The 24409-nt window shown below is 39.3% G+C and overlaps 2 protein-coding genes across 2 annotated transcripts; both read right to left on the bottom strand.

The window, feature by feature from the left end:
* Positions 1-982: 982 nt before the first annotated feature.
* LOC117291438 (histamine N-methyltransferase-like) lies at positions 983-23871 on the bottom strand. Its single transcript, XM_033773122.1, has 3 exons — positions 23840-23871; positions 3221-3547; positions 983-1535 (listed from the first exon to the last, which is right to left on the bottom strand). The coding sequence occupies exons 2-3, from the start codon at positions 3291-3293 to the stop codon at positions 1147-1149; spliced, it is 462 nt and encodes a 153-aa protein (XP_033629013.1). The 5' UTR covers positions 3294-3547; positions 23840-23871; the 3' UTR covers positions 983-1146.
* On the bottom strand, positions 8422-17286 carry LOC117291437 (sorcin-like). The gene is made up of 9 exons (XM_033773121.1): positions 16821-17286; positions 15088-15144; positions 14350-14394; positions 14131-14200; positions 13958-14001; positions 12127-12274; positions 11561-11674; positions 10335-10393; positions 8422-9090 (listed from the first exon to the last, which is right to left on the bottom strand). The coding sequence occupies exons 1-9, from the start codon at positions 16887-16889 to the stop codon at positions 9064-9066; spliced, it is 633 nt and encodes a 210-aa protein (XP_033629012.1). The 5' UTR covers positions 16890-17286; the 3' UTR covers positions 8422-9063.
* Positions 23872-24409: the final 538 nt, after the last annotated feature.

Genomic DNA, 24409 nt, shown 5'->3' with positions numbered 1-24409 from the left:
TACTCTCATCATCTTCAAACTGTGTAAGTTTATTGTAACTCTGTAGACATTGTGTTGTGTGTAAGAACCAAATCCTTTAACAACTTTACAATGTTGGCAATGTTATTTCCCAAAATTACCTTTTACTGCTTGAAAATGTTGTCATCCTCATAGGAAGTTTCTATTATTTCTAACTGAAAGGCAGGAGTCAAATGACAGCCAATTTGTTGACTCCACATTTTCCTTTGTGTGCAATGTTCATGTACACTTAACATGGGAACAAAACCACTGCATATAGCACATCAATTTAACATGTCAAAATGGGAACACAAAGAATGTTGAGTTTGAACTTGAATGTGAAGGAAGCATTGATGAATTGGTGTGTTTTATATATGCCCCCAGCCAATGAAATTATTTGGGTGTTGGAGGGTCTTGTGTTCCTGCAGACACTAAACCATTTCTAATTCTTACAAGCACACGTTTGTGTTGCCTGTCTTTATAGTTTGTAACAACTTTCATTAATCCTACCCGTGTGCGCTTGTAAAGTCAGCTGTTTACATTAAACAGTACTTATTCATTGTAATTTGTGTGTTGTTATACCCTTGTTGGTTTTGCTTATTAATAAAATAACACCAGATATGTCCATGACTTGATGGTTCATTCTGTTTCAGTTTTAAAATAATTTTTCATTAGTTTGTAAAGGCTCCACCATTGTTGTGTTTTATTGTGTTTTTTACTATTGTTCCTTTTCTTCTTTGTTGTGAGGAGGGGCTGAACAAAGACTTTTCTATCTCCATTCAGCGAGTATCAGGGGACTTTTGTGACTAAATGAGCAGTTACAATATATAAGAGCTAAACCATATGTAAGTGCAAAACTATATATAAAAGAGCAAAACCATTATATTTAAGAGCAAAACCATATATTTAAGAGCAAAACCATATATATAGGAGCAATACCATATATTTTAAAGCAAATAAAAACATACGCCTATAATGATAAAAACAAAAATATATAAAAGACCACCGAAAATATATAAAGGATCAACGACAAAAGGGACAAAAAACTTAAATTTATAAGGGGCCGTTCTTGTTTGTAACTGCTCATTTAGTCATAAACTGCCCCTCATAGAAATTGACCAGAGGTCCATAAAAGGCGGTAAATTCTTTCTAGGCCTGTGACACGAGAGTGGAGCTAAACTCTTGACTGCCACGCTGTACAATAACCGCCGCCGTGTCGTGGGTTACCGTTAGCTTTTCCCCGACCATGTGTGCATTCTGACGAAGAAGTTGCATAAATTCTTCCCGCTGTTCTCTTTCAACCCCGTCTTTTCGAAAGTGCCTCTTGTGGGAAAGAAAATCCAAAAGCTCAGCGCCCTCTGTTGAGTGTTCGTCGAAGCATGTTGTGACGTCAAGGAAACACCGTGGAATATCGATTGTTTCATATGGGATGTTGTTACTTTCGAGAAAGGCTTGAAGCCTCTGTTTGGTATAGTAACGGTAGCCGGGTATGCTTGGGGAGAGAAACTGCCCTTGCACTTTGCACAGACTGTCGGTCTCTGAATGAAAAATTAAGTCATACAAATTGAGTTATTAAATCATCAAAATTAAGTGAACATTAAAATGGCAGCAGGCTAATTCGGAAGTCCTCGTGCCGTAAAAGGAGCGTAGGAATTCGGGTAGATTGGTCACATTATATTATGTCTTGTGACATATTTTTCATTCAATTTCGGGTACAATAACTTGCTTCATTCCAGTGAAGCCCTGTGGCGTGCATTCTGAAAAATTGCAAATATAGGGCAAATGTCTAATAGCCTATAGGCTACTTTGAGGGGGGCTTGGTGATGAATTATCGAACCATTTGAAGCCCTCGGGCCATGATGCCAATCGCGCCCTGGGTTGGTTTCAGGAGTGACAAAGCTAATGGTTATTACGCTATTGAATGTTGAGTTTACTGTTCTTCGTGATTCTTATGGTTGTGTTTGCTCTATCTGCTTCATTCGAACAATTGTAAATAAAACTTCTATCATCATTTTGCATACGCTGACCAAAATGAATGTGTCCGTACTTTTCCAATAGACCTTATGCACATTACGTCATTTCAGTAGGGCGCCCTCACCCAGAGGTCAAAAGGAGGTTGTTCATTGGCCAATCCTGTGCGCCGCGCGTACAAATCTGTGCGTTTCAATTGTTTCGTCACCGTTTTTCCACTAAGATGGCCGCTGGATGACGTCAATGCATAAGGTCTTATATAAATGGCACTATAATAGCTTGTAAAATGTACGGAAGTGTATTGCCGCCACATCAATAAACGATAAGTTATCACGTACACGATAAGTTATCACGTACTTACATGATCCGTCTAAATGTGTCGAGTACAGATATGATAAATCCAAACTTTTCGTGTACGTGTGTTAGTTATCGTGTACGTTCACACGAGTAGATATTATAAGTTATCACACAAGCGCGAGTGGAATACGGAAAAATATAGCGCTTCTGCGTCCCATATCCAACGAGGCCGAAGGTCGATTTGGATATGAGACGCAGACGCGCTATATTTTTTCGTATTCAACGAGGGTGCGTGTTATAACCATAGATATAGAATTAAACAACTAGATCGGCCGCGCGTACATACGCGCCATTACCTGTGTAGAAAATAAAATTGTTTGCCATGGACGCGGTAAAAATTTCACGTTCGAAAGGCGACGCGCAAAAATTAACACGGGAGATAGGCCTTTGACGCGCTAAATGTCACGTGCTGACGGCAAAAAGTCACGTGCTGACGGCAACGCACAGAAAATGTACACGGGAGATAGGCAATGGCAGCCCCCATGCCAGAACCCGCGTATGTACGCGCGGCCGATCTAGTTATTCTATTCTATATCTATGGTTATAACTTATCTTCCAGTTTCACCACAACGCGCAAGGTTTAAAGTTTCAGAACGTTATTTTGCGACGAAGCACACAAAGTTTAGAATGTAAGTTATGCACTGTTCATATACGGAGCGTGACGCATTGACATTCACAATACGCACTGTGCATTAAAAACAGAGGAAGTAGTATATAGGTTTTTATACCCCCTCCAGTTGAAGCATCTGATTGGTGGATTAGCGCGTACTGGAAGATAAATTTTTTTATCACCACTCCATTCTGCGAATCTGATTGGATGATAAACGCGTACTTGAAGATAAAGGTTGTTTTTATTCATGTGGTGACAATACGCCTCTGTAATATGGAGAGATACCTGATATTACTACAAAAGCCATTACTCCACCGTCCACCAAAAGGTTGTACAGGAATGGTACTTTGACTTCCATACGGCCACCATAGTAAATGGAATGTACTGCGGTGACGACATGAAACAGCTCAAGAGTTTGATTGCTGTGTCGGGCTTGGTGCTCTTCCAATGACTCCTGGTGCCAGTCAAACTCAACACCTACGGCTGTTGCTTGATCAGTTTGAAGTGATTTACGGTAGATGCTTATTTGCTCTTCACTTGGTTCAATCACGTGGTTGTGGATGTGCTTAAATTTGTCCAAAAGAGGAACAAATATTTGCTTTTCAAGTTCACCTGTTAAAGGACAGAAAGTAAACCGGACAAAACGATGGAATTAGTAATTAAAAAACCCACAAATGCAGTTGCTCATTCATCAATATTTATCATTCATATATTAGGCCCAAGGAATAATTGATAATCAATATTGACTGGAAGTGACTTCTTGTAATCGGGAACTCTCATGGTCTGGGCACATTCAAGCATAAAATAATTGTCTGCTAAGCAGAAATGAGCAATATAATCGTGGACGTCAATCTGTCTTTAAAGTTTGGGGGGGGGGACACCGTTAGTCATAATATTTACGGCGTGGGGTCCGGGGCCCGCTTTAGGCCATGATACACAATTTTTTGCTATCATGGTTATTGTACCTAAAAAACAACTCAATGACAGCTTCGTATCCATATTATTTCTGCATATTTTAATTCTCAGACGGCGTTTCATCCCTATATCATCACTAGCATCGAAGGGTGGATTAGTGATCATTCGTTTTACACGTTCAAAGCACCGTAGCACGTCTAGATCTTGCCAATGCCCAATCACAAGCTGGATACTGAACGCTCCACCCTACTCGGACCGTAGCTTTGTTAAACGCTATACATATTCATGTTATTCAATAGAGGCAGGAGAGCTGGAGGCATGTGTAAGCCCCAGGAAAATTCTCTTATTGTCTGCTCCTTGTAAAGCATGCAGGTAGCGAACAATCACTCCCAAGGCAGTGTAGTGATAGCATTCATTATATAAAAGAAATATTTACTAAGAATTGCTGTTGTCAACTAGTGCCCAGCCAAATATAACCAAAGGAAAAGGCGAAAAGGAGCAAATTTTTTTTTTTAGTACCCTCTTAAACTATTTTGCAAAGAAATGTATGTTAAGAAGGGCCTGGGCGAAGCATGTTGGGTGTCACTGTGGCCGAATAACATAAGGATTTATTTATAACGGTTAAAGCTGATACTCCAGCGTCCTTACTAATACTGTTATTATGTGCAGACACAAAAACACGATATTCATATCACTCAGATGTTGGATTGAAACTCCAAAATCCAGTAGGGATCACACAAAGTAGGGTTTAAAAAGAAATGAAAAAAAGAATATAATTTTGCAAGTGACCAACTAATCTTATTTGAGTGTGAACAGCAGTCCTGAATATCATTACAGATGAACGTAATCTTATTTGAATGTGAACAGCAGACCTGAATATCATTACAGATGAACGTAATCTTATTTGAATGTGAACAGCAGTCCTGAATATCATTAAAGATGAACGTAATCTGATTTGAATGTGAACAGCAGTCCTGAATATCATTACAGATGAACGTAATCTTATTTGAATGTGAACAGCAGACCTTTTCTTTACAAGTTGAGTACACCTACATTGTTAGACTCCAACTGCCCAACCAAAGGGACTTGCACATGTTATATTGGGCTCACAAGTATATAGTGGTATTATACTGTATAGGCTATTGCAGTGTTTGCATGTTTTTTACACACCCTGCTTGCTTAGTAAATCTTTCCTTTATAATGAATGCTAGCACTACACTGCCTTGGGAGTGACTGTTCGCTACCTGCATGCTTTACAAGGAGCAGACAATAAGAGAATTTTCCTGGGGCTTACACATGCCTCCAGCTCTCCTGCCTCTATTGAATAACGTATACATGAATATGTATAGCGTTTAACAAACACAACGGTCCGAGTAAGGTGGAGCCTTCAGTATCGAGTTTGTGATTGGGCATTGGCAAGATATGGACGTGCTACGGTGCTTTGAACGTGTAAAACGAATGATCACTATTAAGACAAGAAATGAAATGTTACGGAGGGGGGTTGTTGGGAATATATTAAAGATGGGGGCATGCTATAAAGCGGAACGCGAAGCCTTTTACGGCCTGGGGTCCTGGCCCGGAATTTTTTTTTCATTCTAGATGCTCTGTGGTGCAATCTTAGGTCATTAAGAGGCAACCAAAGAATGGAACAGAACATAAAGCCTTTAATATGTGAGCAGCAGTAGAACCTTTTGGGTTAACAGCATCTTCAGTTGCGGATCTATGACACAAGTTTTATATTAGGGGGTAAATCTGTTAAGAGTGGGCATGCAAGTGTGAATCCTTGACGGCATGGGTCCGGGCCCGCTGAAGGGTCCGGGCCCGCTTAAGGGTCCGTTGAAATTTTGCATTCTAGATGCTCTGTGGTGCAATCTTAGGCCAGTTTTGAGGGGGGACATTTGATATGTCCCCCACCCTTCAAAAAGTTGTGTCATCCTTGCCCTCAGGATTAATGCCCATGGTGGGACACAGGGTTTGGTCTATCACAGTGCAATACCTGGGCTCATGATAAAGGTGGTCAAAAATATGGGGGGGGACATTTGATATTGTGTCCCCTATCCTCCAAAAGATGGGGGGGGGAAACACCATGTCCCCCTGCCCCCCCCCCCCCCCGATTGACGCACATGGAAAGTAACACAATGGTCGATATGAATAAAAAGTAGTATTTACTGACAAGTACTAGCATAAAGTAAAAGCATAAACTTCCAAGTAGAAGCATTCAGTAATAACATCTTCTAAATTCCGCATGAATAAAACTATTATTTTACTACAAAGTAAATACTTCTGATATACCGAGGCTGAATGGCTCTTAAAGCCATTATAAAGCCATTATACACTTTCGGAACAGAACAAAAAAAGTTCACAGATTTACAAATAACTTACAGGGTTTACAGAAGGTAATGGTAAAAGACTTCTCTTGAATTATTATTCCATGAAATGCTTTACTTTTTGAGAAAACATTAAAACAACTAGACATAGAATTTTTGTTAATTACAAAAACACGATGTTCGGTTGGACGTTACGTGATGACGTAGTGCAAAAACATTGAACCATAAAGATGACTTTTTCTACAACGTAACCATAAACGTGTCGTTAATTTGTATAGTTAAACTTGTATCACAGTTTTTAACAACTCGTTTTTTCTTCACAACTGCAATATGTTTGTGTGAGATTGGCTTTAGGTTTTAATTTGCAATTTATGGAAACCCTTTAAAAATTTAGTTACCCCTAGCCCTGCACAGGATGATGTACAAAGGGTGCGTTCGTTTAGCTTCCCTGGGTCAACCCTGCAGTGCTCACTCGGGTGAGCCCCTGACAAGAGCTAACCCAATGGGCAAAACACGTTGAAATAACGTTGAAACAACGTCATACCCCGACGTTGAAGTAACGTTGAATAATAGTTGGATTTGCAAATCGTTTTAACGTCGAAATGCTGACGTAGAAACAACGTGGGAATATTAACGTTGTTTCAATGTCGGCATTTATACGTTGTTTCCACGTTAAGTTTCTATGTTGAAACAACGTTGAATAATTGTTGGATTTGCAAATCGTTGTAACGTTGAAATGCCGGGTTTTGCAGTGTGACCTCTCTTTTTCGAAAACAAGAGAATACGAGAGTATAAGCAGAAATACACAAATAGTTCAAACAACTTCCATTCAATATTGAAATCACAGTAACTCTGTAAGCATTCCCGATCCCATAATGTCCGAGTACACGGTTGTGGCTACGACTGCAGCAAAGCTGCCAACATTTGCATCTTGCAATCAGGGAGAATTTTGTACAATCAGGGAGATATTTAGAATTACATTCAACATAGAAGGGATCAGGTTTCCATAATCAGAGAGATTTTCAAATAACATTTGCTCATAATAATAATATTATGTTCATTAGAACGTAGAAAGATTGGTTCATTTTCAGGGAACCTTCTGCAGAATCAGCGAGAGTTGGCAACTCTGAGCATGTTCGAGTGTGCACAATGGTACACTCAACCGGCGACTTCTGTCCAGACATTTGGCGGGTATTGGCGGGTCATCTTCTTGGCGAACCTCACTCTCTTCTTTAGATCCAAATCTGTTACAAGTCCCTTTTTACGCGCTTGCCTGTACTTGAATCCAAGTCTGTTCATGGCACGCCTCATGGTTCTGTCGGAGACGTGCATCAGTCCGCATGCAGACTTCACTCTTGCCGATGTAAATGACCCCTCTGTTTTCCTAAGTTCATGGTTATTTCTCACCAAAAGACGCTCCTGCCGCTTAGAAATAAGTCTTTTTCGCCCACCTCGGCCACGCTGACGACACCGGTGAACTTGGCCTTGACGTTGACAAATCCGTTGAACGGAACTACGGGATACATTGCACGTTGCCGCTATTTCTCTCTGTGATTTTCCGCTCCTTTGCAAAAGACGAATAAATGCACGGTTTTCGTTCGATATTAAACCACGAAACACCATGTTGAAAAAAGGCTCTTGCTTGCTGTAACCATGTATCGAAATGCTTTGCTTCACGTTCTCTCTCCTCCACCACTCTCTGCCAGTCCCTCACCCGCCCCCCAACCCCCAGCCCCCCAAAACAGCCCCCCCAAAAAAATATCACCAAAAAACCAACCCAGAACACCACTACCCCCATTGACCCAGCAATAAACACTCTCTGCCAGTCCCTCACCCGCCCCACCCCCCCCCCACCCCACCCCGCCAAAAAACAAAACACCACTACCCCCATAAAATAATCACTGTTAAAATTAGACACTCACTTTGTTTGGACATTCATTATCTTTTCAAAGCGTTCTTTGCATGTAAAAAAAATTCAAAAAACCACTCAGACAATCCCGGCCAAAATGCTTTGGCCACCCTTTCCTAAAACAACAGTTCCCTGTGCACTTCCCATTCACATTCACATTAAAAACATTTGCCCGCCCCCCGCCCCCCGCCCAATGTTGACTGAATTCGGAAGACAGTCGGCAAATGGAACCAACATTGAAAGGGGGCAGGGGGGCCCAACGAGATATGGCCGGGATTGCAGCCTCGAGCCCATGGTTTCTTCACTGGTCCCAACATGAATGTTCCATTCGAATGTGTGTAAAGCGCAGAGGGGAACCAGTGACACTGAAGCGAAAAGGCGGAAGGTTGACTAGACTTCCAAATGAGTCGTTTGAGTGAGTGCATCACGGCGCACGTACGATGCTGGTCAGTAGTCGACCACGGGTCGACTAAATGTGCCCACTCGAACTTGCTCTCTACGGGGTGTCGCTATGATGGACATATGCTTCGTGACATCAAGCAGCAGCCACAACATCAAGCAGCAGCCACATTCAGACCGTGCTTACAACCGCCCCGTAGTATACAACAAATGAACTTGATTTCACATTTCAAAACCAGCCCCACCCATCCACCCATCCACCCAAACAACAACCCTTTAGCATAACGTAATCCTAGGGTAACTCTGTAAGATGCTCACTGAAACCTGGGCCCAGTTTCATAGAGCTGCTAAGCACACAAATTTGCTTAGCGTGACATGTTTGCCTTGAGAAAAACAGAATATCAACCAAAATGTTCACGTGATTTTCAAACAAATGGAAATTTGGTTGGTAGGCCTAATCCTGTTTTTATCAAGGAATCAGTTTCATGCTAAGCAAATTTGTTGTCTTAGCAGCGTCATGAAATTTGGCATAAGATGCGATGACAGCTTCACAGTCAGTCATATCAAGACTCTTCATGCTAATAGATCATGGTGACTTGGATGAACTGAAATTAAATAAACAAATACATCTTAAGTTGGTAACAGTGCTCTTTTAAAAATATTTTAAATTGATTTGAACGAGAGGTTACTCAAAGCGACATGGACCTATAAATTAATAATTTCAGCAAAAAATCATTTAATTTTATTAACATGCATTCAAATTCACGCATTTTCCCCTAATCCTCTCAAACCAGGGTTTCTTTTTAGCTCTTAATGCATTTAGTCTCTTTTTTCGTGCACACGTGATTTCATTTTTCTCGTTCAGATTCGCTTCAGTCATTCTATTTCATTTATAGGTATTCAAGACTACACTTTGACCATTCTTAAGTTGAATTTCTCCTATCTATTTGCAATTGATGTATTCAAATTAAGACCCACCGAAGCGAACATGATTTTTCTGCTAGTTTGAGTTTTCTTTTTCATTTCTGTGCAACGAATTTCAACTTCTTTGCATTCAATTAAAATATGAGTTATGGCTTTGTGAGTAAACTGGAAGTTAAAGCTCCTTTACTGGCACATAAGTTGTCCTTTATAAGAGGTGTTTCCATGTACTTCACATTATATTTACATCATTTTTTTTTCTTAATTGAAATAAATGTTCATTTTGCTTTGTTAGCCTTAAAAAAAGCCTGTATCCGATAATTTTAAAATGGAAACCAAATCTTTTGCTTTAGCCTTGAGATTTTGGTGCACTGGTATTCATGTTGTTGTCTGCTAATGTCCGGAACATGTCAAATTAGAAGGTAACAACAAAAATTAGGGAAACAAAAAGCTTAAAATTATAATGGATCGTTATAAAATTTGAAAGCATATTAAGCTCAATTTGATCTTGCTCTGTACCGACCTCAGGCAGCCATTTTTCATTCAAAACCGGCCGTATGGGCTTAAACGTCAAGCCAGTGTAGAAATGAGTTTCCCCTGAAAGTTTCTGCCTTTATAATAGGCAGCAACGAATAAGTATAAGCACATAACATAGAATTTGAATTGCCCATTAATGAAATTGAATGGTTGACCAGCTCTTGCTGCTGGCTTTAACGAAATTGAATGAGTCTCGCGGCCTGATGAAATTGAATGATTTTATTTGACCAGTGAATGCTTAACTGTTGAAATTTAATAACTCTTTTTGACTCTTGAATGCTGATTCAAAGTGCATTCATTTTCAAAACGAAATTTAATGAGCCAGGAGTTAAAATGAATGGATTTTTGTTGAAATTGACCGGAAAAACCTTTAATAAGTGCTTGTACTTACGTCATCATACTTAAAGGTTGCATATCCATTCTGACTAGCATCACGTCTTCTGAAATGATCTATAACCAAATAGGGAGAAATAACGAGGTTAATTCTTGCGTATCGTCCCCTAGTCTTCTAACATGGCAACACAAGTCTAAGCCGTTGACGTTACAGCATTGCTCAAGATGCTGTGTGGTCTCGACTTGATTGCTTGGATAAAGCCTTATCATTTTTAAAACAAAAGTATAACTTTGTAGGCTCTACCCTCATTGGGGAATGAACGTTCCATTTGCCCATTAAAAATAATTATCTGAAACAAAAAAGTCGCATCCCCTTAATGTGATCCCCTGGCTGCCGCTTCACAGGTTGTATCGTAATTTGTGTGTGATCCCTGGCTACACGGCAGTTAACGGTTGTATGGCTTCTGACTAGCACCCCCGAACAAAGATATTGACAAAATAGGGACACCGCCAATATAGGGCTAGATAGCTCAGTTGGTAGAGCGCCGGCACGTTAATCCGGAGGTCGTTGGTTCGAATCCCACTCTAGTCAATTCTTTGTTCAACCTCAAAATTTACCCAGTCAGTTTCCCTTGTGGTTTATATTGATATCTGAAACAAAAAAGTCGCATCCCCTTAAGGTGATCCCCTGGCTGCCGCTTCCCAGGTTGTATCGTAATTTGGGTGTGACGGCAGTTAACGGTTGGATGGCTTCTGACTACATGTATAGTGTTCACAGGTTTTGGCGGTACGTCGCGACGTACGGTCGACCACGTCAGAGCCAATGAACAGCTCTCCCTGGGTAGCTCCACCCACAATTTACATACACGACGAACATTGTTATTGTTATTGTTATTGTTATTATTATTATGCCCAAATATTACGACTATTATTGAATAGAAATATAAAACTATTATCGCACCCCTACATGTTTAGCTTCTTAAACAAAAAACACACACCAGCTGTCAGACGGTAATCTCGGAGAACAGTACCAATCACTTGGATATTTCGATCGAGCAAATTACTTCTCGTTCCTACGAAGTATTGTTTCGATTCCTCAAAATAATGTTGTTCCCAAACCAAGTTATTTCCTGGGGACGAAAATAGTGTTTCAAGGAAATACTATTTCGAATGAATGAATTGAGTAATGTTCTGTTTTAAATTTCACTTTCGTTTATTGTGTCTTTAGGCTCTCAGTGTGGTGTCGTTTGCTCGACTAAAAAACTGTAATTGGTTAGTAATTACCTGTGATTGCTCTCAGCTTGACCAAACAGAATACATAGTCATCAAATGGCATATTCCCATCTTCAGAGAATCGTTTGAATATTACGCCCTGTGCTTGCGGTGATAAGTCATATCCTAAATTAATAAACCAATAGGGGAAACAAAACAGAACATATATTGTAAAAACATAACGATGTACAAAAATTAAACCACAATGACTTTTAATATTCAGGTAAGGTTTGCGGTAGCATCATGTAATCAGAAATTGCTTTTGGTTTTGAGAAGATCAAAATGTTCTAAACGTCTTCAGGAGGATGCTAGCCTCTGTTGCTTGATGTTATATGGGGACACGTTACCTTGGATCGGTCGAGTTGGTCTATGAAAAGCGTTTGTGACCAATTGTAATAAAATGCATATTGTAAGAAAGATATTTGAAAAGTAGAATATAAGGTTCCACAAAAAATATCCACGAAACTGCACGGTTTTCCCTTTACTTTGCGAACTGACACGTGATCGGCCAGAAGTCAAAAACTCACTCAACAAAATGGCGTGCCGTGCTATTTCACGACGTAAAGAGAACAACTTACCGAATGCACTGAGTGCACTTTGTAACTCATGGGCTTCTATTTCACCACTGCGATCACTGTCAAAGCGCGCGAACGATTCTTTCCACTGATTGAGTGCAGTCCACATCTCTTGAAACTCATTTAAGCCCATTTTACCAGAATAATCACGCTTTTTCCATTCAGATTGTGAGTTAAGGTCAAACAATATCAACAGCAAGACGTGAATGAAAGGCCTTGACACTATTTGTAATTACTCAAAATAATTGTTAGCATAAAAACTTACTTGGTAACAAGCAATGGAGAGCTGTTAGAAACTGCTCCCGCTGAAGTAACGCATTTTTGGAGAAAGAAGTAATTTCTCACTAAAACATTTGAATAGTGAGATCAAGACCTCAACTGAAATCTCAAATTCAAGCATCTGAAAGCACACAACTTCGTGTGACAAAGGTGTTTGTTCTTCCATCATTCTCTCGCAACTTGGACAACCAATTGAGTTCAAATTTTCACAGGTTTGTTATTGTATGCATATATTGAGATACACTATAGTGGTAATACTGGTCGTTGACAATATTACCAAAGGTGACCATGCCTTTAAGCATGACTTGTACTTAAACAGCATGTGAAAGTAGCTATTCATATTTTAAAGCAAATTTAGGAGATTGTTTTTTCATTTCCCCCATTCCCTGTTCCTCTCCCCGCCCCCTGGGTTTACCTCTGTCATAATTATCGTTTGGACATTGTAGTTAACCATTACAAAAGTATATAATTATATGATGAGTTATATATCACTCATGAACAAACATCCAATGTACAGAAAGGTCAATAACCCAAAATTAAGCAACCTACTGATTTTGGTGTGGCGACACTAATGTTTTCCCGTTTAAAAACAAAACAAATAGGCTCCTCAGTTAGTATATTTGTTTTTGCTTCACGCTTTCTCTCAGTCAATAACGCTGAAAAAAGCTGAAGCTGAAGGGTTTCTTTTTATGTGGTTAAATTCCGAAAAGCTTGACAATTATAAACCTTTAGGACACTAATAGTCCCCCCATCGATCATAACACAATAATTGCATTCTGCACAAAAATAGGAGCAACGAATGATTTGGCCTAATGTGAAGAAAATTCAGTTTTCTTGAACTGTCGTTCGTGTAAATCGATTCGTTATTTATTGATACATACACATAATTTTGAAAAAGTTAAAATTAAATTCCCATGTTTTTTTAATTTGCAAAAAATATGTGCGCCCAATGTGGGGCTCGAACCCACGACCCTGGGATTAAGAGTCCCATGCTTTACCGACTGAGATGTAGAAGTTCAAGAAAGCAATTTTTATTCATGTATGAAAATTTAGGGAACAAGCTCTGTGTTTGGTTCACATCCAGGGTTTGCTTTCTCAGTTGAAAACAAGTTTTGTTTTGTTGCAATGGGGGTAAACTACTGAAAAGCATGATAAGTATCCTTTTAGACACTTATTAGCACATTTCCTCAATGATTAGCCCAATGTGGGGCTCGTAGGCCGTTACGAATGAAATAGTTGTAACGATTGCGTTAAACACTTTGCACGCCTTGGTATATAATTATATGAACATGGCTGCTAACACGTATCAACCGATGAATTTTTTTTTTTTTTAAAGTCTGATAAAGTGACATAGAGAGGACTGTCCTCGCTTCGCGTTCGTGTACTATAACAATGGTGACATCCCTTACAAGAAAGCAAGTGCCATAGGCCTAATCCCAAACCACATCAATGGCCCATGCTAATACAGGAACATTGCTCAACACACATATCGGTGTAAGTTAAAACAAGAAAGTAAAACAAATAAAGTGCCAGTGTCTATAAATTTAAAGGATACGTCCAGAACGCTAATCAGTATAGCACAAGTTGCTCTGCTAAAAACTGACAAACGAAAAGAAGAGCATAATGTTAGGTACACCAGAGGTTTGGCAAGAGTTATGTTGTTGAATGGTCACGTGTTTGTTGGGCTGAACTGCGTGATATATGCTATTAAAACCACCCTTTACATACCTCGATAAGATCCAATTATACCTGACGCCGTCAAAGCCCTCTGCAATTCATTTACACTTATTTGACCATCCTGTAGACACGATCGAACAAATAGGAGTAGAAACGGAGGACAGCATCGGTAAAAATGTGTCTTTCATAAGGCTTTAAGGGTAAAGATGTTATTACTTTTACTATTATGTTTTCATGAGCGTAAAACATTTAAAACTGTTGTATACTTACTTGTCCAGCGACTTCTGCAAAATAGCCGTATAGTGGGTCTGGAGCCTGTTAAGAGATGCAAAGCAATGGTTCTTAGAAGTCAAACGATGTTGTGTTTTGGTGTTTTCAATAAAACAATTATAATGAGCAAAACCGCGTAAAGTTGTATGCAATAAACATGGAATATAATTTTTTAGATCCATTTTGTAGTCTGTGGAGAATGTTATAGGCTTATACATACAGCCCCCCCCCCCCTTAAAACCCTTTCTCGTTCAAGGTCCCAAGGTTTCTCGTACCGGAACGAACGTTTAGACATGGTCACAAACATAGACAGACATAGGCTACAATGAAAATGCAATGACTTCAAAATAAGGTATACGTGAATTACGGCCCGGTGCTCCTTTTTATGGATCTACTCATAGCCAAAGTCGAATTGTTGAAACGGGAACATAGCCACTTTATTTCCATTTTATTTTAACGCTTGAACAAAACAAGTTGCAAATTTAAATATTCGCCATTCTATCGACAAATTGAGAAGAACCACACTTATAAGGGCTTATAATAACACAGTTCTTAGAAACAATATAGCTTTAATTTGAATGTAGAATCCACCCATCAACACTCCGGTAACTATAGTAATCTAACATACATTATTTGAAACGGATATACGTGATTACCAACAAACTGTTTTGTTTTATACACAAATATTATTTATTGACGTTCTATGAATTAATATGATTCCTCCATTTAAAATCTTACATTTTGTCCGAGACATATGGATGGTAACACTAGCAGGATGATTACAACTTTGATATTCTAAAAAAAATAGAAACATGTAAAGAAAAAAAGAGTGTATAGATTCAACAGTTTTGTCAGTGATCCCGAAGATGCATTGCCCGTGTTTGGATTAAATTTATTTTGTTTTTCGGAAGCGAACGACTGAAGAAAGTTTACATGTTTATGTAACGAATTTCTGTTCAAGTTAAGACTTAGTCTGAGCAGGAACTGTATATATTATAGGTTTAAGCGCTTTAGTTTAAAAATGGGTTTGTTTCTATATAGCGGACAATCAGAAGAATAGGCAAGTTTATGCGTTGTTCTTGTGACCTCTTTTGAGCAGTGAATGTTAGGATTCGAATCGAATTGTCTCTGTAGCTACAGGGCTAGCTCAGTGGTCTATTGGTACGACATCTTCTCTAGCAATGCAAAGGTTATCGATTCGAATCCAACCTGAGTATAAATTAGTGTTTCAACAAATACTGGAGCTAACAAGTGCTAAACAAATTTGAAACAATTTAGGAAATATCCTGTCAACCATTTTTTTCAAATACCCACCGGTTTTGCTTGTAACTTGACCTGTCCATTTTGCCCGCACTCATCTCAGTGGACACTTTGTGACGGGTTAGGATTCAATGTGACTCGCGGGTTGCACCTCTCTAACAGTTACATACGAAGCCATGCTAAATGCTAAATATTCAACTATTCTTAAAACAACAAAATATTGAGTCTCTCAGGCTCTTGAAAACAAACAAATGTATTTTTTAAACAGCTAAACTTGATTTTTTTCAACTTTTGGCAGGTCAGCCGTTTTCTGTGGAATTTTGTCTTATTAGTTATCAATACCCAAGAAAAACCGCCCGGAAATGTATTTGTTTTTCCAAACCGACTTGCCGCCAGTTTTCAACAGGCACTCATCCAACGCCTAAGCTAAAGAGGACCAACTTTAAAGCCTAAGTTTAGTCAAGTCTCTTTGAAAAATTGAAACCCAAAACCCCAGGTTGTGATGGACTGTTATGTTTTACAAAATTTAAAAGTAGCTTTACCCAAAAACGTTAGAATTAAAATGAGTTATGGGTTCACAAGTTAAGGTAATTAGCTTGGCGCATGAATATTGGTCGATGTAAAGTAGTACGTCCTGCTGGGTCTTACCCCGAGTGCTCACTCGGTGAAACGAACGATCACACTCGCCCTCTCGTGGTGACGGCATGTACCTCAGGTCACCTCCAAGTGACCCACTCCACAAGCACTGGGGGCTGACTATATAGAACCCACAACATTAATACGGATTTTTTTGATAGGGTTTGGGAAATAAATGTATGTAATTGACCCCCATATAAGTTGTTTTTACACCGATTATTAAGAACTGCTTATTCTACAGCTTCCCGGGGTCAGTGGGGAAAACACCCAAATCACTCATGATGGATTCGATCCCATCACGATCTTTTAAGTAAGAACTATATACACACAGAAACATTCATCTTTGATACATAGGCCTGGAATGAAACAGTTATTCCGGGAAAACAGTTCAAAAATGTGCGTGTCCTTTATGTTCGCTGTAACTTTTCAGGACATAAACCTGGTGAAAATGAACGTACTTTCTTCTTGACACAGTCTAATCATTATTATTCCCTGAAATGAACGACAATGTATAGCCTAGTATAATTTACAAGGACCATTTCGTCAAATGGGCTAAAAGAGTCAGAGATACCTACCATGCTGCCTCGTGGAATCCTGTAGCTGTAGGTGTGCTGCTGAACCTTGTTCGTCAAAGAAGAAAACATCTCACTGTACCTGCATGCACTAGTCAAGGTCCTGTGTAAAGGCACTCCTTTGCGATAAATCCTTTATGGACGAGTGAACCGGCACTGAATCTGGTTATGCAAATCTGACATGAAGAGAGAAAAGACCCGTATAGGCCTTTCATTGGCGGCCATTTTGAGAGTTTCGGCCATTTTGACTGCTTTTGTAATTCTGGTAGTGAAAGGCATAATTGCCGCTCCGGCGCTCTCGTGGTAACTGTGTGGGGAGCCAGCAATCCCGCTCCGGCGCTCTCGTGGTAACTGTGTGGGGAGCCAGCAATCCTGCTCCGGCGCTCTCGTGGTAACTGTGTGGGGAGCCAGCAATCCTGCGCTAATCACGTGAGAGATCGCTCCGGCGCTCTCGTGGTAACTGTGTGGGGAGCCAGCAATCCTGCGCTAATCACGTGAGAGATGCAAATAGTTCACTTGATCATCAAATATGGCCGGTTTTGATATCAGTTTTGAAAACATAAACTTACTGGTCACGTAAGGAGAAATAACACGACTTTTTAAGTTAGTTACAATCGGCCTACTTTGAATTCCAGCCGTTTTAAGTAGGGCCCTACTACAACCCGATAGCATTATGAGCGTGCACAACTTTGAAATCCTCGGTTTGCAACCTCAATAGAAGATTAAGACCGAATTGCTGATTTGTTTCCTCCTAAAATTGAACTTTATTTGAAAAGAGAATCATGAAATTATTTTAAATGTTGGAATGTTTAAAAATTCATTCTTCAATTTCTACAACAGTACTTGGGATGAATCTACGTTGTGCTGAAAACGACAACGTTTATTAGCTGAAAACTACTAACCGTCGCAGAACCAACCGTCGTCGTAAACAAAAACTCTCTATTATCTGTCTGCGCCAAAAATGTCTTATGAACAGCACCTGTGTCGGAACATAAAACATTTACATATACATAGGGACAACGACTTGAGCCCCCCCCCCCCCGAAGAGGGTCCCCCAAAAGAAGAAAAAAAGGGGGGAGAAAGAGGGAAGGTAGGAAGACGAAATGACAAATTAATAATGGGGGAGGGGGGGAAGGGGAAAGGGAAAAAAGAGCCGAGGGAGAAAAGTCGCAAATGCGTGTGTAGTTATTGGTTTTTTATTTCCGGTGGAACTACTTTCTTTTCTTCCTTTGCCATTCGCATTTTTTCCCCTGCCAAAATAACTCTTTTATCTGGGATATTCGATAACGCGAGGTGTGAGGTGCGAGGTGAAAGATTTTGAACACATCTTATGCAATGATCTTATGACAACTCCCTTGTAATTGTGTAAACTTGCAACAATAACATATTTTACTAGACATTGAGAGTTTGCGAACAAACTCAAGGTGTTCGGTTTCCGGGGGAGTAAAAGCCTGGATTAAAAAACAAATATTACACCTTGCTTTGTTCTCAAGATTTGTAATAAATTATTCAAATTGCAAAAACTGTCAAAACAACATGATTACGTCATTTAGTAAAAGTGTTATTTTGGTGACGTCATCGGTAATATTTTTTTAAACCAGACCTTTGCCAGACTTGTATGCTGTGATGGTAAAGCATCAAAGGATGTATAATTTCAGCCTAAAAGGCATTAAACAACGCCCTTTCAAATCATTTCACAGTCACTTCCGGTTTAAACAGGTCAAAAGGTCAACAAAAGTTTACCACAATATCCATTTCTGTAAAGTATGTAAAGCCCTTTCATATGATGTATAGATTGTCAGTATAGCTTATGCAGTTTAGGAAATATGAAAAACTTAGCAAATATTGACGACTGTAGAAGAGACTGCAATGGGCATGTATGTTTTAACCGCCTTGAACGAAGAATATTCTTCATGAAGCTGGATGATCACTGGAGCGTGACTCTGCTGCACCGCTAATACACTACACGTTGTGTGTATTCTATGCACATACCAATAGGATTTACATTGTTCTTTAGACGTGAATTTTGAAATTTTCAACCTCTCTTTTGAGCCGGAAGACAAAATCAAAATGGGGTCATGTCTGTGGGGCGTTTACGGAGTTTTCAATGAAGATTCCGATGATGTTTCGATTGTAAGAATCCCTCATGTAGATCAAAAGTTATGATTTTTTGAATTAATAAACTTTGAATAATCATAACTCAAGAATTGATGACGTCATCATGACGTAACTCACACGGTTTCTTCTCCTAATAAATCGCTAACTATGTGTGAAGTTTCAAGTTCATACGAGCTTTTGTTAGTGGGCAAGTGACGCTGAGAAGAAGAAGATGAAAAATATGAAGAAAAAGAAAAACTAGCGATGGGTGTTTGTGAACAAACTCTAGCTGTTCGGTTTCCGGTGTGGCGGTCTCGGAGCTCCGGCGTACTCAGAGCTCCAGATTACCAAATAGGGTAGTACGTCATGCTGTGCCTGCGCTCACCAAGCGAAAGTAGTCGATTTTAGCGCCGGAGCTACCTTGGAAAATGACCAGTACTTACTAGCATTTTGTAGTATTTTCTCCTTTTTGTTCATGTGAAAGTAAGTAAGTGCTAAAACGAAAAGGATTTACTTTTAGAATTTTAGTAAATACTTTCCAGTAAAAGCTTTTTACTTCCTTTTATTCATACGGATATGGTAGTAAACAAATTTTCAAGTGAAAAATAATACTAGTTTTTATTCATACGACCCCTTATTCTAGTAAGCAAAGTTTTGTTGGGGTTAGCTACTCTCTGTCTCGACAGCAAGCAGCTCTATCAAATTTGGTCCCTGTGATAGATACGTGCGCATTTTCCCGCAGTTTTTTCTTCTTTTTAAGTTTATAGTGTAATCCCAACGTATCTGGAAAAAGCAGGGGAGTCGCCAGACCAAAGAGATGGCAGACGTTCTAATCCGAGGGTTTTACGATGGCGTGCTTCTAATCTGAAATAATCGACCTCACTTAATTATAACTAGTACGTAATCAATAAATAATTATAATTACACAGGCAATTAGTAAAAAGACCGCAGTCATCACATTATTAACAATCTCAGAAACAGAGTGTATTGTCGTATGATGTCAGTCTAAAATTAAGGCAAATGGGTAATGTCAGACCACTTTTTTAGCTGTGCTTGTAGCAATGACTGTGCTTGTAGCAATGAGCAATGAATTCACACCAATTTTTAGCCCGATCCGAATTACCATGCTGGTCAGGGCAGAAACCACTAAAATTTGACGTTTTTAGGGTAAAATGAATACCTTTTTGGTAAAAGTATGTCATAACCATTTCAATTTTCATCACATAACAAAATATGCAATTGGTATCAAAATATTGAGAATTACATGCTAAAATCAATCCTTTTGTCAAAAATAATTGTTGTTTTAAGTAGGTCACCGTGACCAGGCCCAACAACCGTTTTATTTATAATTTATATTTTAAATGTTAGAAATCTCAATGGTCCGATGGCAAATAGATGGCCCATGCATAAATGATACAATTTTAATGGGACACGTTTAACAAAGCAATGTTCCTAATTTCGAGTGATACTTGTGTGGATCATCATATTCTACTTTTAAAATATCTCTCTAACTATATGCATTTCATAACAAAAGGTTTCAAACGTTTTTCAAAGACCAACTCGTCCGATCCAAAAAAGTCCAACGGGAACAGCTCCAGGCTGTAAACCTAGCGCACCCATGCTGTAAAACGCTACGCAAACGGCACTCTGAGATAGGCATATAAGTCCATCCGTCGATTTCACCAAACTGTTCCTAACTTGGGATTAATCTTAGGGACTTGGGACAAGTTAAGTTAGCCTGGGGCAGGCTACTCGTCCTAACTCGAGATATGATTAGCATTTCGTGAAATCTGCTACAGGTGGGAACGCACAGGCCGGGTGCAGGTTATGTGGAATGGTTTCCAAAAATGGGTGTGAGTGCAGGTTATGTAAGATGGTTTTTCAAAAATGGGTGTGGCTGCAGATTATGTAAGATGGTTTTTCAAAAATGGGTGTGAGTGCAGGTTATGTAAGATGGTTTTCAAAAATGGGTGCGAGTGCAGGTTATGTAAAATGGTTTTCCAAAATGGGTGTGAGTGCAGGTTATGTAAAATGGTTTTCCAAAATGGGTGTGGGTGCAGATTATGTAAGATGGTTTTCCAAAATGGGTGTGGGTGCAGATTATGTAAGATGTTTTTCCAAAATGGTTGTGGGTGAAGGTTATGTAAGATGGTTTTCCAAAATGGGTGTGGGTGCAGATTATGTAAGATGTTTTTCCAATGGGTATGAGTGCAGGTTATGTAAAATGGTTTTCCTAAATGGTTGTGGGTGCAGATTATGTAAGATGGTTTTCCAAAATGGGTGTGGCTGCAGATTATGTAAAATGGTTTTCCAAAATGGGTGTGAGTGCAGGTTATGTAAAATGGTTTTCCAAAATGGGTGTGGGTGCAGATTATGTAAGATGGTTTTTCAAAATGGGTGTGGGTGCAGATTATGTAAGATGTTTTTCCAATGGGTATGAGTGCAGGTTATGTAAAATGGTTTTCCTAAATGGTTGTGGGTGCAGATTATGTAAGATGGTTTTCCAAAATGGGTGTGGCTGCAGATTATGTAAAATGGTTTTCCAAAATGGGTCTGAGTGCAGGTTATGTAAGATGGTTTTCCAAAAAAGTTTGGGTGCAGGTTATGTAAGATGGTTTTCCAAAAAAGTTTGGGTGCAGGTTATGTAAGATGGTTTTTCAAAATGGTTGTGGGTGCAGATTATGTAAGATGGTTTTCCAAAATGGTTGTGGGTGCAGGTTATGTAAAATGGTTTTCCAAAATGGTTGTAGGTGCAGATTTTGTAAGATGGTTTTCAAAATGGGTGTGGGTGCATTTTATGTAAGATGGTTTTCCAAAATGGTTGTGGGTGCAGATTTTGTAAGATGGTTTTGCAAAATGGGTGTGGGTGCATTTTATGTAAGATGGTTTTCCAAAATGGTTGTGGGTGCAGATTATGTAAGATGGTTTTCCAAAATGGTTGTGGGTGCAGATTTTGTTAGATGGTTTTCCAAAATGGGTGTGGGTGCATTTTATGTAAGATGGTTTTCCAAAATGTGGGTGGGTGTAGGTTATGTAAGACTCCAGTGTCACAATCACTTTTCAGTAGCAATCGGCGATCCTGGGAAGCGTGTACTATTAATATGGGTTTATTAATACTTATAAAGTCGTTGTGTGACTCTGGTATAACTTGAAGATGTAGACTTGAAATCAAATTCCCACAAAACCTCTGTGTATGACTTAGGCATACATAGTTATAAAGTCTGTTTGTGGCCACAACTTGTGCAGGGCACTGGTCTTCTGTGAAGATAATAATAGACGATCAGATCATCTGTCATGGAAATGATACCTTGCTTTGACTGTTACAGAATCTGCATTGTACTTTCACTTACTCTTGACCTATTTTCTATCAAATCCAAACAATGAACCTTCACAATAGATATTTACTCTTCATTGAAGTTCTTTTAGGTCAGATGAAATAACAAGCTTATTCATCAGTCAATTGCATACAAAATACCCTTGATTTAGTGTTTGTTTTGATGTGCCTAACTCAGAGGTTTCTCTATGCCATACTATTGACACCCTTGAAGGACTAAGAAAAAATGCGTCGCCTATTGATCGAAACCTGTATGAACTATAACTAAACTCGAAGCATGCATGGGTTCACTGAGCCAAACAGTATGAACTTCAAGTCGAAGAACTGGCTTATAGTAAACTTCATCTATTTGTATTTTGATAACCTACTGCTACTTTACTATTAAAGAGTATTTATCAATCCAAACTCCAGGCAGACACAATATTAGCCTTTTTGAAATATGGTGGACTCTACAAGAGTGCACTGGTCTGGTGTGTATCTATACAAAAAAACAAATGACTTAATGGGCTTTGGATAAGTTTGGAAGTGATAACACCATTTCCAGCTGTGATCGACTATCTCATAAACCAACGATAAAACAAACGCCTATTACCGAGGTGGATGTTCCCTATTACTGGGTTGCTTGTAAAAAGTGTGAACCATCCCTAAAAGTGTTGCTTCAATAAATGATTTATTCTTAAATAATATGGTATTTAGGGCATTGCATAGTGAGATATCAATAAATGTTTGGCTTGCGGAGGCACCATGACAGTGTGTGTATCTATACTTTGGTAGATTGTGTTCTTTAGATTGCTTTATAATCTACCTGGGCGGAAGGTAGAAAATCAGCTGGGACTACTACTTTATAGCTTTTATATAAATGGATCGTTATTAACTTCACCATCCGTGGAATGAATTCTTACGATTGTTCTCATATTTTGACTACAGCTTGCTCTAGTCATCCACAAATCCTGATTTGCGAGACAATGTTTTTCATCACAGGTAGGAAGCTTCGAAGTTATTATAATTATTGTTGTGAGCAATGATGGCGTTGTTTGGACCATTATTTTCTTGTCCCTTATCCGCGTAAATCAGACAACAATTTTCTTGGGCTTTCATTTTCGAAACGAAAGCAAACAATTACTTGATCTTCTGGTTATAGAACATAGCGCAAATACTCGGTATAACGCGTGAACTCGGCGTGCAATGGGGTGCATGCTGGTCTTCTAGCGATCAAGGGTGCGTTTTGGCGGCTGTAACCAATAATTGTTTCTGACGTCATAACAAAAACGGAAACCGAGCTCACAACTCGGTTATCGTTCATTCTGAACAACAGAACCAACGACCAACAACCGAAACAGTTTTTGGTTGGGGTCGCCAAAACGCACCCTTAGCTAGACCAGCATGCACCTCACTTAACACTTAGCCCTTGTTTTGTACAAACATTTTCCAATTATGAAATTAAACTTAATTTTTACGTTTGTGGTTTTTAAAAGCACTATTGTTTCTATTGAACTCTCCTGAATTTGTAATTTCGGAAGTCATAAAGCCTACCCTAAATTTGAATAAAGAATTCTGGCTCCAGAATTCTACCCAAGCCCAATGGTTTTACCTGACCCGCTGCCAACACCGAGATGCCTGAGTTTTCCGTCCTTTGCCAAAGCAGACACAACGACCGGACTTCCGAGCAGTTTGTCCCGTATGGCCACTCCCAGAACTTTGCTGTACCATGGTTCGTATGGCTCTTTGAACTCCATGTATCTGACAAAAGTTTGATAACATTTCTGGTAGTAGGCAGAGTCCAGCTGAAGAGTTGGGTGGAACTTCTCGATTTGTCCGTCCATTTTGTTTCGACTCCCGTTGCCCGAATGAGTGAAATTTGTTTATGTTAATCTGGCTTTACGGGAAAGAGGATGGGCTCTCATTGACATCGGTGTTCCACTTGAGTGGTCAAGTTGAAGCGTCCAACAATACAGTTGTGACAATTGCAAGTTGGGACGGATTGAAAGTTGTTACTAGGTCAATTATGCTCAGAAATACATTGATGACAAACAGTGCAGAATACACATTTGTTTAGTTCTAGACGAGTTCTGAACTATACTGTTTAAGTACATTTTAGTTAATTATCAAAACAAATATTGATTAGTTTCAAGTCTTCAGGGATAAAAAAACGTTTCCGCCT

The sequence above is a fragment of the Asterias rubens genome, chromosome 6 (genome assembly GCF_902459465.1).
Source record: "Asterias rubens chromosome 6, eAstRub1.3, whole genome shotgun sequence".
Classification (NCBI taxonomy): domain Eukaryota; kingdom Metazoa; phylum Echinodermata; class Asteroidea; order Forcipulatida; family Asteriidae; genus Asterias; species Asterias rubens.
Note: the sequence above shows the minus strand (reverse complement) of the source record. Positions and strands in the feature narration are given on the sequence as shown.

Excerpts from the sequence above, each read along its gene's own strand:
- LOC117291438 (XM_033773122.1), bottom strand. The coding sequence starts at position 3,293 with ATGGAAGTCAAAGTACCATTCCTGTACAACCTTTTGGTGGACGGTGGA. Across the intron at positions 1,536-3,220 it reads GGCTTTTGTAGTAATATCAG|AGACCGACAGTCTGTGCAAA; the intron begins GTATCTCTCCAT and ends TTTTTCATTCAG.
- LOC117291437 (XM_033773121.1), bottom strand. The coding sequence starts at position 16,889 with ATGTTTTCTTCTTTGACGAACAAGGTTCAGCAGCACACCTACAGCTAC. Across the intron at positions 14,201-14,349 it reads TTGCAGAAGTCGCTGGACAA|GATGGTCAAATAAGTGTAAA; the intron begins GTAAGTATACAA and ends TCGTGTCTACAG. Across the intron at positions 11,675-12,126 it reads AAGTGCACTCAGTGCATTCG|GATATGACTTATCACCGCAA; the intron begins GTAAGTTGTTCT and ends TTATTAATTTAG.